Source organism: Protomyctophum parallelum, assembly GCF_964188405.1.
Source record: "Protomyctophum parallelum genome assembly, chromosome: 23".
Lineage (NCBI taxonomy): Eukaryota > Metazoa > Chordata > Actinopteri > Myctophiformes > Myctophidae > Protomyctophum > Protomyctophum parallelum.
In genome coordinates, this window is record NC_139715.1 from 29,649,429 (window position 1) to 29,664,064 (window position 14,636).

The 14,636-nt window shown below is 47.8% G+C and overlaps 1 protein-coding gene across 1 annotated transcript; it reads left to right on the plus strand.

Annotated features, from left to right (window-relative positions):
* Positions 1-1,270: 1,270 nt before the first annotated feature.
* On the plus strand, positions 1,271-11,816 carry gpr180 (G protein-coupled receptor 180). Its single transcript, XM_083758709.1, is given in 11 exon segments — positions 1,271-1,567; positions 2,434-2,580; positions 3,371-3,465; positions 4,103-4,208; positions 5,735-5,915; positions 8,634-8,683; positions 8,905-9,062; positions 9,454-9,537; positions 9,539-9,658; positions 10,354-10,431; positions 10,717-11,816. Coding segments are annotated over 11 exon segments (1,329 nt in total). The 5' UTR covers positions 1,271-1,398; the 3' UTR covers positions 10,858-11,816.
* The last annotated feature ends 2,820 nt before the right edge of the window (positions 11,817-14,636 follow it).

The following is a 14,636-nucleotide window of genomic DNA, read 5'->3' on the forward strand; positions in this document are numbered from 1 at the left end:
ATCCAATTAATTTCTGCATTATCTTTGTATCCAATTTGCATTCATAGGCAGTTCATGACAAACTTTGTGAACTCAAAGCTAAAGAGGGCGCTGTTTCTCCTTTATTTGCCAATGGGTTGGTTGACACCATAGACTGTAAAAGGTTGACACGTATGAAACCCAGAGGGGAGGGTGGCGGGGGGGCGGGACCTTGCACCAGCTGACGTCCAGCCGCGTGATTAGTCGCCACGCGTGACGTTGCAGGCGCCTGGGGCTCCCATTGGATCGGGGCTGACGTCAATCAAAGCTCCGCGAAGTCCAAGCCAGTGTTGCCATGTCTGCTTGTTATAAGCGACTGTGGGCATGTTTGTTTTCCTTCTGTAAAGTGATAATGATTGATTGGTTGGTTCGTTGGTTGGTTGGTTGGTTGGTTGGTTGGTTGATTGATTGATTGATTGATTGATTGATTGATTGATTGATTGATTGATTGATTGATTGATTGATTGATTGATTGATTGATTTGATCTAAAGTGTAGTTGTTTATTTGGGCTTGTTTCTAAAGTGTAGTTGTTTATTTGGTCTTGTTTCTAAAGTGTAGTTGTTTATTTGGTCTTGTTTCTAAAATGTCGTTTAGTCAAAATGACAACAGATTCCACAAATCCTCTTTTCCCCCACAGATATTGTTGTTCTTGTTGAAAATAGCAGCTATTTTCAAATAGCCAAATAAATTAAGTCAGGGTGCTGCATATCATAATGGCCTATACAGTACTACAGTGGTTGGTTCCTCCAGGGGTCCTTGAGAGAGTTCCAGGGGGTCCCCAGGCAGCTAAATGATAGTTTGGAACCAACATATGTGTCTTTAACTCTGAGAGTGTACAAATGGAATCAAACATTTGGTTCCATTCGTACACTCTCAGAGTTAAATTAACATTGGTTTTACAATATCAATTGGGGGTCCCAGAGATAGAAATGCCATTAAATGGGGGTCCGTAGACTAATGCATGTCAAACTGGGGGTCCTTGGAATTAAACGGGTTGAGAATCACTGCTAGAGCCGTACACATCTTCTCTAATGGGGCGGTCCCTGCCCTGGCATATCTTTTCAAATGGGGGTCAGCGGGGCTAGTAATTAGTGTCAATTTGGGGGTCCTTGACATGAAGAAGTTTGGGAACCACTTGCCTATAGTCGCTTCTGTTTGGTTTTGTTGTTTTCATAGAGCGGTTTGGCTTGTTTCTCTCGCAAGATCTGGCAACCTTACTGATCCAGAGATAGAGAGAGAGAGAGAGAGAGAGAGAGAGATTCACAGAGAACTGGACTCATATCATCATTTTAACTGATGCACGCCGCCGCCCTGTGCTCTGCACCGCTGTCCTTATTAATGGATGATGCTGTGTTCATGATGAATTGAGTGACTGAACCATGTTGTTGACAACATCCTCCTCAGCGCTGCTGCTGCCGCTGCTTCATGTGGTTGTGCTGCTGCTCTGCGGCCACCAGGGGGCGTCTGCCAAAACTGTGAGTGGACTTTTCAACAGCCGAGTGGCCAGACAGAGCCATGGGCAGTTCATCACCTCCTTCATGTACCAAGGTAATAATAATAATGAAATATTAATATAACAATATTAACAATGACAATAATATTAATAATAATGACTAGAAAAGTTGCAATTAAGAAAAAACACTTGTTTTTTATATTATATTGGTTACGTAACCAACAACTGCCAATTAGCTACTACAAACGTTATGAAAGCTCGGCCAATCACAGCGGAAGTTAGGTAGCTTATAATAATAATAAAGTGTGACGATAACTAGTGACAACATGTCCTACAGAGGTCAGGGGATATACAGTATGTGACATCCTAGAGGACTGTGGCTATGTGGAGGTCCTCAGACCCCTTAGAGGACTGTGGCTATGTGGGGGTCCTCAGACCCCTTAGAGGACTGTGGCTATGTGGAGGTCCTCAGACCCCTTAGAGGACTGTGGCTATGTGGAGGTCCTCGGACCCCCTAGAGGACTGTGGCTATGTGGAGGTCCTCAGACCCCCTAGAGGACTGTGGCTATGTGGGGGTCCTCAGACACCTTAGAGGACTGTGGCTATGTGGAGGTCCTCAGACCCCTTAGAGGACTGTGGCTATGTGGAGGTCCTTGGACCCCCTAGAGGACTGTGGCTATGTGGACCCGTTAGGATCCATTTCAGAGTTAAATTAACAGTGGTTTTACGATATAAATTGGTCTACCATGAGATAGAAATGCTATTAAATCAGGGGGTCCGTAGACTAATGCGTGTGAAACTTGGGGTCCTTGAAATTAATATGTTTCGGAATCACTGCTAGAGCCGTAACAATCCTCCCGTATCGGGGTCACTGGCATATGTTTTCACATGTGGGCTCCGTGGCCCTAATACATGTTGATTTGGGAGTCCTGATGTTGTCATGTCTCTGTGTGTCCACTAGGGGCCAGCGGTGTGCTGGTGGTCAGCGTGGACAGCGCTCGCCTGGCCGTGCAGAAGGAGTCGAGGCTGCTGCTCTACGCTGACATGACGGACGACGGCCTGGACAACCTGAGCTGCTCTGATAGGCTGACCAAGGCCCAGCTGACCAGTACGACACACACACACACACACACACACACTTTTCTCTCTGCCTTAGGTTGTGACCAGGCTTTTCTCTCTGCCAATTCTAAAAACGCCTCTAAATCCTGACCTAAAGTCTTCTGAAAAGCTTTTAATATAGCAGCATCACATTTACATGACAATGCTGTACATACTGTGTACAGAACCCCAAAATGGGCTCCTTGCCTGAGGGGGGTAAACCACCAAAAAGGGGCTCCCGCCCAGAATGGGTTAAGGGCCTTGCAAACGGGAATAAAACGCGCCTATAGTTCATTTTCAATGAGACCTGCGTTTTTGCTCGAAGAAGTTGCGGTGCGCCGTATTTACGTGAGCGCGGTCCCGTGAATTTGTTGCGCGCGTGCTCGTTTCGTGCACACGCCCCCCTCCGAGACTCACCAGACCTGGATTCTGTTTAGCTTCTTTTTTTTTACGCTTGCGTTGCTGCGCCGCTCTTCAACAGACCTGGAGGAGACCTGTGGTTGATCCAGGCGACAACGCCTCCGTTTCTCGCTTCACGTTTGCAAAGCCCCAGTAGCAAAAAACAGTATATGGAACATGTGACCGAATAGTAAATTCTCCTCTCCTCTCCTCTCCTCTCCTCTCCTCTCCTCTCCTCTCCTCTCCTCTCCTCTCCTCTCCTCTCCTCTCTCCTCTCCTCTCCTCTCCTCTCCTCTCCTCTCCTCTCCTCTCCTCTCCTCTCCTCTCCTCTCCTCTCCTCTCCTCTCCTCTCCTCTCCTCTCCTCTCCTCTCCTCGCCTCTCCCCTCCCCTCCCCTCCCAGTTTCTCTCAGTGAAGATGAAAACAACCAGACCATTCCTCGCCAGTATTCTCCCACGGCCTGGCAGGCTGTCTATGTGGACAGATACACATGTCAGGTAATTACTATTACTAATTACTATAGGTCTATGGGCCTTAATGTGTGTTTAGTTCCAAAAGTGGGGTCCGGGGACCCCCAGGGGTCCTTGAGGGAGTTCCAGGGGGTCCCCAGCTAAATGATAGTTAGGAACCAAATGGATACTTATGGGTCTGTAACTCTGAGAGTGTACAAATGGAACCAAATGGACCCGTTGTACACTCTCAGAGTTACATTAACATTGATTTGAATCTAAATTGGGGGTCTCAGAGATAGAAATACCATTAAATGGGGTCCGTAGACTAATGCATGTCAAACTGGGGGTCCTCGAAATAAAACGGGTTAGCATCACTGCTAGAGCCGTAAAAATCTCCTCTTATGGGGGTCCCTGGCATATCTTTTCAAATGGGGTTCCACGGGCTAATTAGTGTCAATTTGGGGGTCCTTGACGTGAAAAGGTTTGGGAACCCCTGCACTAAATGAGCACGTATAATAAGTCGTCATGTGGCCGATATAAACACAGGGGGCGCTCCTCCCTTCAAATGAGATTTTTGGGTGAACTTTCTCTTACATTCTTGTCTCTCTCTCTCTCTCTCTCTCTCTCTCTCTCTCTCTCTCTGTCTCTCTCTCTCTCTCTCTCTCTCTCTCTCTCTCCATAGGAAGGCGAGGTCTCTCTCTCTCAGTCTGATCTCAGATTCACCGTAGTGGCGCTGAACGCCGACTCAGCAGGAAACCCGCTGGATCACTTTAGCGCAGAGGAGGCAGGTCAGCGGCCAATCAGAACACACACACACACACACGCAAGATGAGCCCGTGTTAACCCATTCTGACCTGAGATCAGATTCATACGAGGTTTCCACTGGACACACACTGGTCTGATTAACCCATTCTGACCTGAGATCAGATTCTAAAAATGTCAGTCGTTCTTCGATTTTTCAAAAATAGCAGACCTACAAGCTATGAGCTATGGAGCTTGTTCAGAATGTTCAGAATGGGCTAAAGACGATACATATTTATATATAATTAATGTAGTAATGTTCAGCAACTACAGACTAAAGACGATACATAGTTTCATGGACAAAAATGAGAACCGTGATCTCAATTCTTGTGGAGAATCGTTCAGCAGTAACGCACGCGCACACACACACACACAGACACACACACACACACGTACACGCACACGTACACACGTTTTGTTGGTTGAACCGAAGGCATTTGGATGTGCTCAACACAGACGTTGTTTGGGTTAGCAAATAAAGGATGATGTTATCTGAAGGCCTCCATACCTTCTACTGAAGCTGTGTGTGTGTTGTGATCTCCGTTCCAGGCCTCCATACCTTCTACTGAAGCTGTGTGTGTGTTCTGATCTCCCCCCAGGCCTCCATACCTTCTACTGAAGCTGTGTGTGTGTTTTGATCTCCCCCCAGGCCTCCATACCTTCTACTGAAGCTGTGTGTGTGTGTTCTGATCTCCCCCCAGGCCTCCATACCTTCTACTGAAGCTGTGTGTGTGTTCTGATCTCCCCCCAGGCCTCCATACCTTCTACTGAAGCTGTGTGTGTGTGTTTTGATCTCCCCCCAGGCCTCCATACCTTCTACTGAAGCTGTGTGTGTGTTCTGATCTCCCCCCAGGCCTCCATACCTTCTACTGAAGCTGTGTGTGTGTTTTAATCTCCCCCCAGGCCTCCATACCTTCTACTGAAGCTGTGTGTGTGTTCTGATCTCCCCCCAGGCCTCCATACCTTCTACTGAAGCTGTGTGTGTGTTTTGATCTCCCCCCAGGCCTCCATACCTTCTACTGAAGCTGTGTGTGTGTGTTTTGATCTCCCCCCAGGCCTCCATACCTTCTACTGAAGCTGTGTGTGTGTTCTGATCTCCCCCCCAGGCCTCCATACCTTCTACTGAAGCTGTGTGTGTGTTCTGATCTCCCCCCCAGGCCTCCATACCTTCTACTGAAGCTGTGTGTGTTTTGATCTCCCCCCAGGCCTCCATACCTTCTACTGAAGCTGTGTGTGTGTTCTGATCTCCCCCCAGGCCTCCATACCTTCTACTGAAGCTGTGTGTGTGTGTGTTGTGATCTCCCCCCAGGCCTCCATACCTTCTACTGAAGCTGTGTGTGTGTTCTGATCCCCCCACCAGGCCTCCATACCTTCTACTGAAGCTGTGTGTGTGTTGTGATCTCCCCCCCAGGCCTCCATACCTTCTACTGAAGCTGTGTGTGTGTTCTGATCTCCCCCCCAGGCCTCCATACCTTCTACTGAAGCTGTGTGTGTGTTGTGATCTCCCCCCCAGGCCTCCATACCTTCTACTTCGTGTTGGTCCTGGCGTACTTCGTGGCGTCGTGTATCTACGTGCAGCCGCTGTGCCACGCCCTGAAGAAGGGCGGGCCCATGCACTCTGTGCTCAAGGTGCTGTCCAATGCCGTGGCTCTGCAGATAGGCCACGCCCTCTGCAGCTACGCACACCTGGCCAGGTATACGCTCGCTCTTATCTTTAACCCAATCAGGACGGGAAAGGCTATATGTCTCATCACATGGTGATCAAATCAGAGCCTTGGATAGAGACAGAGCTACGCAAACTGCTGTTCACTTCATGGGGCTTCAGTCCAATGGCGGCTCTCCTACACAGACTTCTATAGAGCGTCGCAGTCCCTCCCCCTTTCAGAACAACGAGTGGCCCAGGAAATAAATCTCAATTCATTTTCCTCATAGACATTTCAGAAAGTATTCATTTAAAGACCTTTTACGCCGCGGACAAAGCCAACTCTTGTCGTGACAAATCATGACAACAAACACACATTTTCGGGCCAAACAAAGAATTAGAAAGTAGAAAAAAACGGCAGGTTACAACACTTTTTTTGTTGTTTTTCTTCTTTGTAATTATTTGTTTGGTCCAAAATATTGTGTGTGTTGTCATGATTTGTCACGACAAGAGTTGGCTTCATACGACGCTTAAATGCTTTCTGAGGAAAATGCATTGAGATTCATTTCCTGGGCCACTCGTTGTTCTGAAAGGGGGAGGGACTGCGACGCTCTATTGAGAATGGGGACAAGTCCTGGGCCGGAAGTAGGCAGAAATGCTTTGGACCCAGGCGGCAACAGCCCATCTTTAATGATCTTAAATCCCTTTATTTTATGTTGTTTTGTAGTAATAGTACAACATAAACATTAAAGAGACTTTAGTTGTTACTGTTAGAATACTTTAAAACAGTTGTCATGTTGCACACATGCCTAAAATAGCTCTTATTTGCGCCGCCCTCATTTAAAACAATGTATTTCCAACTCCAGCCTGGCTTAGTTCAGGCTGCATGAACAGCGCTTGGTTTCCGCCCCCTCAATGTCCTAACTCTTCTAGTAGATGGCTCTGGCTCAAATACCAAATAGGACAGTTAATCTAAGCGTCATCCAAAAAACATATTAAAAATTGAGAATGATAGAAATTTTGGATCATGGTAAATCTAGGGGTTGGAAGTTGGAGTATCATTAAAATCCTATTAGGCAAAATAAATCTAATGTTAATTATGCTTTAAGAAGCATGTCATGGGTTATTCATGATTCTGTATCCATTCCATCTCATTGGGCAAAATTAGGCCATATAGCCACTTGCCCACAATGTGCCCAAATGTGATGAGGTCAACACATTTGGGCAAGTGGCTATGGCCTAATTTAGCCCAAAGGAGTGTTCTTCGTGCAAAACCAATGCATGTAATGGATTCAGAATCATGATAACCTTAAACGATTTATTTTGGGTCAAATCTCAGACTGACTGGCCTAAAAGGATTGAAAACCACTGGTTTACATGCTTGTATTGTGGCCAGTAGGTGGCAGTATCTGCACAGTGCATAGGAACTTCAGTCACTTCAGTTGCCTCTTCTCAATTTTGGTTTTCAACCTTTTTCATTTCAAAATCCATTATTTATTCAGCATCTGAGCCGCGGAACATTTGATGATATTTAGCCTATCAGACCCATTTGAGCCACGGACCACCATTTGATGACATTTAGCCTCTCAGACCCATCTGAGCCACGGACCACCATTTGATGACATTTAGCCTCTCAGACCCATCTGAGCCACGGACCACCATCTGATGACATTTAGCCTCTCAGACCCATTTGAGCCGCGGAACATTTGATGACATTTAGCCTCTCAGACCCATTTGAGCCACGGAACCACCATTTGATGACATTTAGCCTCTCAGACCCATTTGAGCCACGGAACCACCGTTTGATGACATTTAGCCTCTCAGACCCATTTGAGCCACGGACCATCATTTGATGACATTTAGCCTCTCAGACCCATTTGAGCCACGGACCACCATTTGATGACATTTAGCCTCCCAGACCCATTTGAGCCACGGACCATCATTTGATGACATTTAGCCCCTCAGACCCATCTGAGCCACGGACCACCATTTGATGACATTTAGCCTCTCAGACCCATTTGAGCCACGGACCACCATCTGATGACATTTAGCCTCTCAGACCCATTTGAGCCACGGACCACCATTTGATGACATTTAGCCTCTCAGATTCAATTCTTCTCTACATTATCTAATTGTGTCGACAATAATGTAACCCTTGAGAGTGTAAAAAGGTTTCTCAAGAGTTAAAGATCTACAGTATGAGGGTCCCTTTGGTTAGCAACTCTCCATCATTTAGCTGCATGGGGACCACCTGGAACCCCCTCAAGGACCCCTGGTTCAGAACCACTGAAATACTAGCAATGTTCACCCTACCAAAAGAACACGTGGTCAAGCTCAGAGACAATGGCATATTAACCCATTTTGGAGCGGGAAGCCCCTTTTGGTGGTTTAAGCATTATGTTGTACTTTAGCTGTTGAAAAAATAGCAGATCTACAAGCTCATAGCTCAAAGCACAAGCTCAAAGCTCCGAGTTTGTAGGTCTGCTATTTTTGAAAAATTCTGAAAATGTGCCGCAAATCTTTATATATATTCTTTCAGAGCGAACGTTTCAAACTCAAATCTTTGCTTCCGAGGGGTTCCTGGAACAGCATTTTCAGATGTGGGGGTCGGCGGCCAATTTCATATATTTTGGGGGTCCTTGACATGAAATGTTTGAGAACGACTGATATAGAAACACAGGGTTCTCATAAAAATGTGTAGAATCGTCCTCAGGTCGAAATGGGCTAACATCTTATTTTCTGCTGTCTTTGTGTTTCTTAATTTCTGCAGATACTCCAGAGACGGTGTCGGCCTCCCAATGATGGGGAGTCTGGCTCAATGTACGTATTCTCCTCTCCTCTCCTCCCCTCTCCTCCCTCTCCTCTCCTCTCCTCTCCTCTCCTCTCCTCTCCTCTCCTCTCCTCTCCTCTCCTCCTCTCCTCTCCTCTCCTCTCCTCTCCTCTCCTCTCCTCTCCTCTCCTCTCCTCTCCTCTCCTCTCCTCTCCACACAGACTGACATGCTCATCTGTGTGTGTGTGTGTGTGTGTGTGTGTTGTCTCAGTGTGTGACTACATTTCCCAGAGTTCCATGCTCTACATGCTCATCAGTCTGTGCGTGGGTTGGACGCTGAGCCGCGGCAAGAAGCCTCAGTCCAGACCGCTGCAGTGGGACTCCTCCCCCTCGTCAACCGCCCTGGCTGTGGGCGGAGTCCTAGCACAGGTAACTCCTCCCCCTCGTCAACCACCCTGCCTGTGGGCGGAGTCATAGCGCAGGTAACTCCTCCCCCTTGTCAACCGCCCTGGCTGTGGGCAGAGTCCCTAGCACAGGTAACTCCTCCCCCTCGTCAACCGCCCTGGCTGTGGGCGGAGTCGTAGCACAGGTAACTCCTCCCCCTCGTCAACGTAACCCCTCCCCCTCGTTAACTTAACCCCTCGTCAACGTAACCCCTCCCCCCTCGCCAACCGCCCTGGCTGTGGGCGGAGTCCCAGCGCAGGTAACTCCTCCCCCCTCGTCAACGTAACTCCTCCTGTGAATGGGTGAATGTAATGCACAATCTCTGTGTGTGTGTGCGTGCGTGGTGTGCGTGCGTGCGCTACGTGTGTGCTTTCAGGCGGTGCTCCTGCTCTGGGACCAGTACTCGTCCTGGGGGGGCTCGGAGCACATGGGGGTCCCCGGGGGCCAGCGCAGCATGGCGGGGGGTCCTTCTGATGGTGCTGCGGGTGGGCCTGGCTCTCCTGCTGGCCCCTGTGCTCTACCAGATCACCGCCACTGAGAGGAGCGCACTGAAGAGGGACTTCTACCTCTGCTTCGCTAAGGTATACGGCCGCGCCGCGGTGCGCCGTGCATGCTGGGAAACAAACACTCACAGCGACCGGAAGTAGGCAGAAATGCACTGGACTCAGGGCAACAGCCACCCTGGGCAAGACCCATACGCTGTAGAGGCTATATCATTTGTTTGGGCGGGATTTTAGCGGAAGTATCGCCCAAGGAAATGACGTTGATGCTTTACAAATCAGTTTACATTCTCAGGAAGTGTTGTGATTGGTCGGGAAAATATCGTATCCGGGGGAAATACATCTGACGGATGTTCCGGACGGTATAGGCTACATCCGCCGATAGCTTTTCTGCCTTACGTTGTGACCAGGCTTTTCTTTTCGCAGATAAGTAAGCCTGGGACCGCCTGGGCTAGGCAACAGCCCAGCTATAATGATCTTAAGTCCCTGTGCCTGATTGTTTTGTAGTAATCGGACAACATAAACATTACAGAAACTTTAGTTGTCACTGTACAATACTTTGAAACAGTTGTCATGTTGCACACATTGCCTACAAGTGGTGATATTTGCGCCGCCCCTCGTTGAAAACAATGCATTTCCAACTCCAGCTTGTCTCGGTTCAGGTTGCATGAACAGCGCTCCAGTGCTCGGTTTCTGCCCCCTCAATGTCACAACTCTTCTATTAGATGGATCTGCCTAACACTGCACAGGTCACATGACGTGTCTCTGACCAATAGGGCTGCTTCCTGTGGTTCCTGTGTCATCCTGTCCTGATGTTCATCTCTGTCATCTTCAACGAGCACCAGAGGATGAAGGTTAGTGCACGCACATGCACACGCACGCACGCACCTTTTGTTGGTTTAACCGAAGGCATTTGGATGTGCTCAACACAGACGTTGTTTGGGTTAGCAAAGATGATGCTATCTGATGCTGTGTGTGTGTGTGTGTGTGCGTTGATCTGATCTCCCTCTCCCTCTCTCTCGCTCTTTCCCCCCTCTCTCCCTCCTCCCTCCCCCCCCCCCCACCCCCCCCCTCCCTTTCTCTCTCTCCCCCCCTCTCCCCATACCCCCCCCGCCCTCCCTCCCTCCCTCTCCCCCCAGGTGGTGACCATTGGGGTGATCCTGTGTCAGTCCATCTCCATGGTAACGCTCTACCAGCTCTTCCTGTCGCGCTCGCTCTACTGGGAGGTGTCTTCGCTGTCCTCCGTGTCCCTGCCTCTGACCATGAGGGGGCGCTACTGAGCTGTCCTCTGTGTCCCTGCCTCTGACCATGAGGGGGCGCTACTGAGCTGTCCTCCGTGTCCCTGCCTTTCACCATGAGGGGGCGCTACTGAGCTGTCCTCTGTGTCCCTGCCTCTCACCATGAGGGGGCGCTACTGAGCTGTCCTCTGTGTCTCTGCCTCTCACCATGAGGGGGCGCTACTGAGCTGTCCTCTGTGTCTCTGCCTCTCACCATGAGGGGGCGCTACTGAGCTGTCCTCTGTGTCCCTGCCTCTCACCATGAGGGGGCGCTACTGAGCTGTCCTCTGTGTCCCTGCCTCTCACCATGAGGGGGCGCTACTGAGCTGTCCTATGTGTCCCTGCCTCTCACCATGAGGGGGCGCTACTGAGCTGTCCTCTGTGTCCCCTCCTCCGACCAAAGGGGCGGCGCTACTGAGCTGTCTCTGTGTCCCCTCCTCCGACCACAGGGGCGGCGCTACTGAGCTGTCCTCTGTGTCCCCTCCTCCGACCACAGGGGCGGCGCTAGATGAGCGTGCATTATTATTATTTTTTTTTTTACTGAAAACCAAACACTGCACGTTCACTTCTTCCCCATGACATCATCATAGTGCGACGCTGTGCCAAGCGGCAGCCCCCAGTGAGGCTCTCCAAGGTTGAAGCACTCTGCTGCCCCCTAGTGGTTGGAGCGTTGGTTCAGTCTCTATCCTTTCATTACTCTATGGGCAGAGGGCGAATGGCTGGTGGGTCAACTCCACCCTGGACCGCATGGCGTACGGGGAACGCCCCCAATCCTTCTGTTTCCACGGAGGACAGTGTGGGGTTAAGGAGGAGTCTCTCTCTCTTGACTCTGATTGGACGAAATGTGGTCGCCATTAATTTAACTGTTTATTATGTGCTGCTACGCCACTGGTTCCCAAACTATGGCTTGGGACCCATTTGTGGATCACGGACCCATTTTTATGGCTCTTTTATTTTTATTATTTCTTCATTCCCAAAAAGCAAAAGAATTGCATGAATAAAAATAAAAAATAAATTAATTTCTTCCAGTGATTTCTTGAAGAAATCAAAGAAATTCCATGAGCTGGAAAACCGGCCGATCTACAAGCTCACAACACGTCGCTTTCAGGTTGTGAGCTTTTAGATCTGCTATTTTCACTAGTTTGGTTAAAAAGGTTTGGGAAGCACTGCTACGCAGTACGCACGCACACACACACACATACACACTCTCTCACGCACATACAGCAGTTCAGTACGTTGAAATGTATATTGTTATTTATAATAAATATATTCAACCAAATACTTCTTGTTGTGTGTTCAAACGTGCACAGTTGTAATCGGTATTACATACGAAGTCAATGCAAAGACGAGAGATTGTGCGCACGGCGCGATTCGCACCGTCGGTGAGTGAGCGGTCGCCTGGTGTCTTCGCCCCTCAGCTGGAAAGGCAAGGCGAGAGAGGCCTGTATGCATGCAGGTTCAAAGTAAACTACAGCAAACTACCTTTACAATTGTTTTAGTTGCCTTAGGTTCAATAACTATTGGCTGTGTGTATTCTTTTTGGAAAAATATAAAAACATACTACTATGGAGTATGGCTATTTTACCTATACTAGAACTGTATTTTAGATTGTTTTGCAGTAATAGCAAATAGTACAACATAAACATTACAGAGGCTTTAGTTGTCACTGTAGCCCACAATACTTTAACCCATTTGGGGCGGGAACCCCTTTTGGTGGTATAGCATTATGTTATGCTTTAGCTATTGAAAAATAGCAGACCTACAACAAGCTCGTGGGTCGTGAGCTTGTAGGTCTGCTAGTTTAAAAAAATCAAAGAACGACTGACAGAAACATAGCTTTTTCAGAAAACGGTCAGGATTTAGAAGACATTTTTAGAACCTGAACAGTTGTCTTGTTGCACACATGACCTAAAATAGCTGATATTTGCGCCGCCCCTCGTTGAAAACAATATATTTCCAACTCCAGCTCGTCCCTCTCCATCCAGGCTGCATGAACAGCGCCGCTCAGTGTTCTGACCCCTCAATGTCACAACTCTGTCTTATACTCTCAAAGTGGGGTCTGGGGAGGGAGTTCCAGGAGGTCCCCCTCCCCAGCTAAATGATAGTTTGGAACCAAATGGACCCTTATGGGTCTGTAACTCTGAGAGTGTAGAAATGGAACAGGTCCATGTTGTACACTCTCAGAGTTAAATTAACATGGATTTTACAATATAAATTGGGGGTCCCAGAGATAGAAATTACATTAAATGGGGGTCTGTATGTAGACTAATGCATGTCAAACTGAGGGGGGTCCTTGCAATTAAACGGGTTGAGAATCACTGCTAGATCTTCTCTCATTTTAGATTAGAAACTTTTAGTTTACCTTGGCCCTTATATCCTACCCACATACTGCTTATTGTCTTTTTATATGTTGCTCTGTTTTGACTCTTTGAGTTAATGCTTTTCCTTCATCTTTGCTTGTATCTATATTTCACCCCCTTCTTCTCGTTTTCCCTCTATGCATGTTACAATTTACAATCTATGCATTTATTTATCAGACGCTCTTAATCCAGAGCGATTTACATGAAGCAAGAACAAAAAGCATGGCAATACATCACATACATAAAAAGTAGTTGGGTACAATACAGACAGCTTGTGTGTGTGTGTGTGTGTGTGTGTGTGTGTGTGTGTGTGTGTGTGTGTGTGTGTGTGTGTGTGTGTGTGTGCGCGTGTGTGTGTGTGTGTGTGTGTGTGTGTGTGTGTGTGTGTGTGTGTGTGTGTGTGTGTGTGTGTGTGTGTGTGAAATTTAAATAATTTCACATTGCAGTGAAATTTGGAACAGCGCCACAGCGTATTGACACCCACGTTGTGGCCAGAAATGTCATTACGTCCGAATGGGCGTTTTCCGTTTGGCTAAGGGGGGAATGCAGCAGGTCCTGTCAACGTCGTATGGACGTCATATGGACGTCTTTTGCAACGTATCATGGTCGTATCCTGAGTTTGACTGTCAGGTCGTATCGACCACGTTGTATGGACGTCGTATGGACGTCTGGCTGGGACGCCGATTAGGACGACTCTTTTGGGTGGGTTTTACAGAGAGGTCTGAGTGACGTCGTATGGACGTCTTTTTGCAACGTATCATGGTCGTATCCTGAGTTTGACTGTCAGGTCCTCTGGACGTCGTATGGACGTCTGGCTGGGACGGCGACTAGGACGGCTGGTTGGTTGGTTGTTGGTGGTGGTTTACAGAGAGAGAGGTCTGTGTGACGTCGTATGGACGTCGTATGGACGTCCTGTGAGAAGGTAACGGCTGCAGCCTGCGGGTGCAGGCCAACGACTTTACTGTCACCTAGTGGCAGCTTTCGGAACTGCACCCATGGCCATTAGACTGCTGGTAGCTTTATAATAGTTAAAATCATTGATTTTTTCTTCTTTGCTTAATTTGTATATACTTATATTATACTTGTATTATGTTTGTGCTACATTTAGACATTCTTATTTCAATCTATGTATCTATACCAAGTCGACAACCTGCCTGCTATTTGACATTGACAATGCTATCACTTGTACGGGGTTATAGCAACTTATTACATTACTTAAATGCCTTGATATCATATGTCATATTCGACCATATAGGCCTAGCCTATTGCATATCATTTTATTATTGTTAGATTTGCATTTCTTCAAATATGCACACTTACTTGTATGCACACAATTTATATTTATAAATATAAATCCAGGTCTTACTCTTAATGTCGTCCAAAAACGCGAGATAGTCAGCTAGTCATTAGCTTGGACCTTAT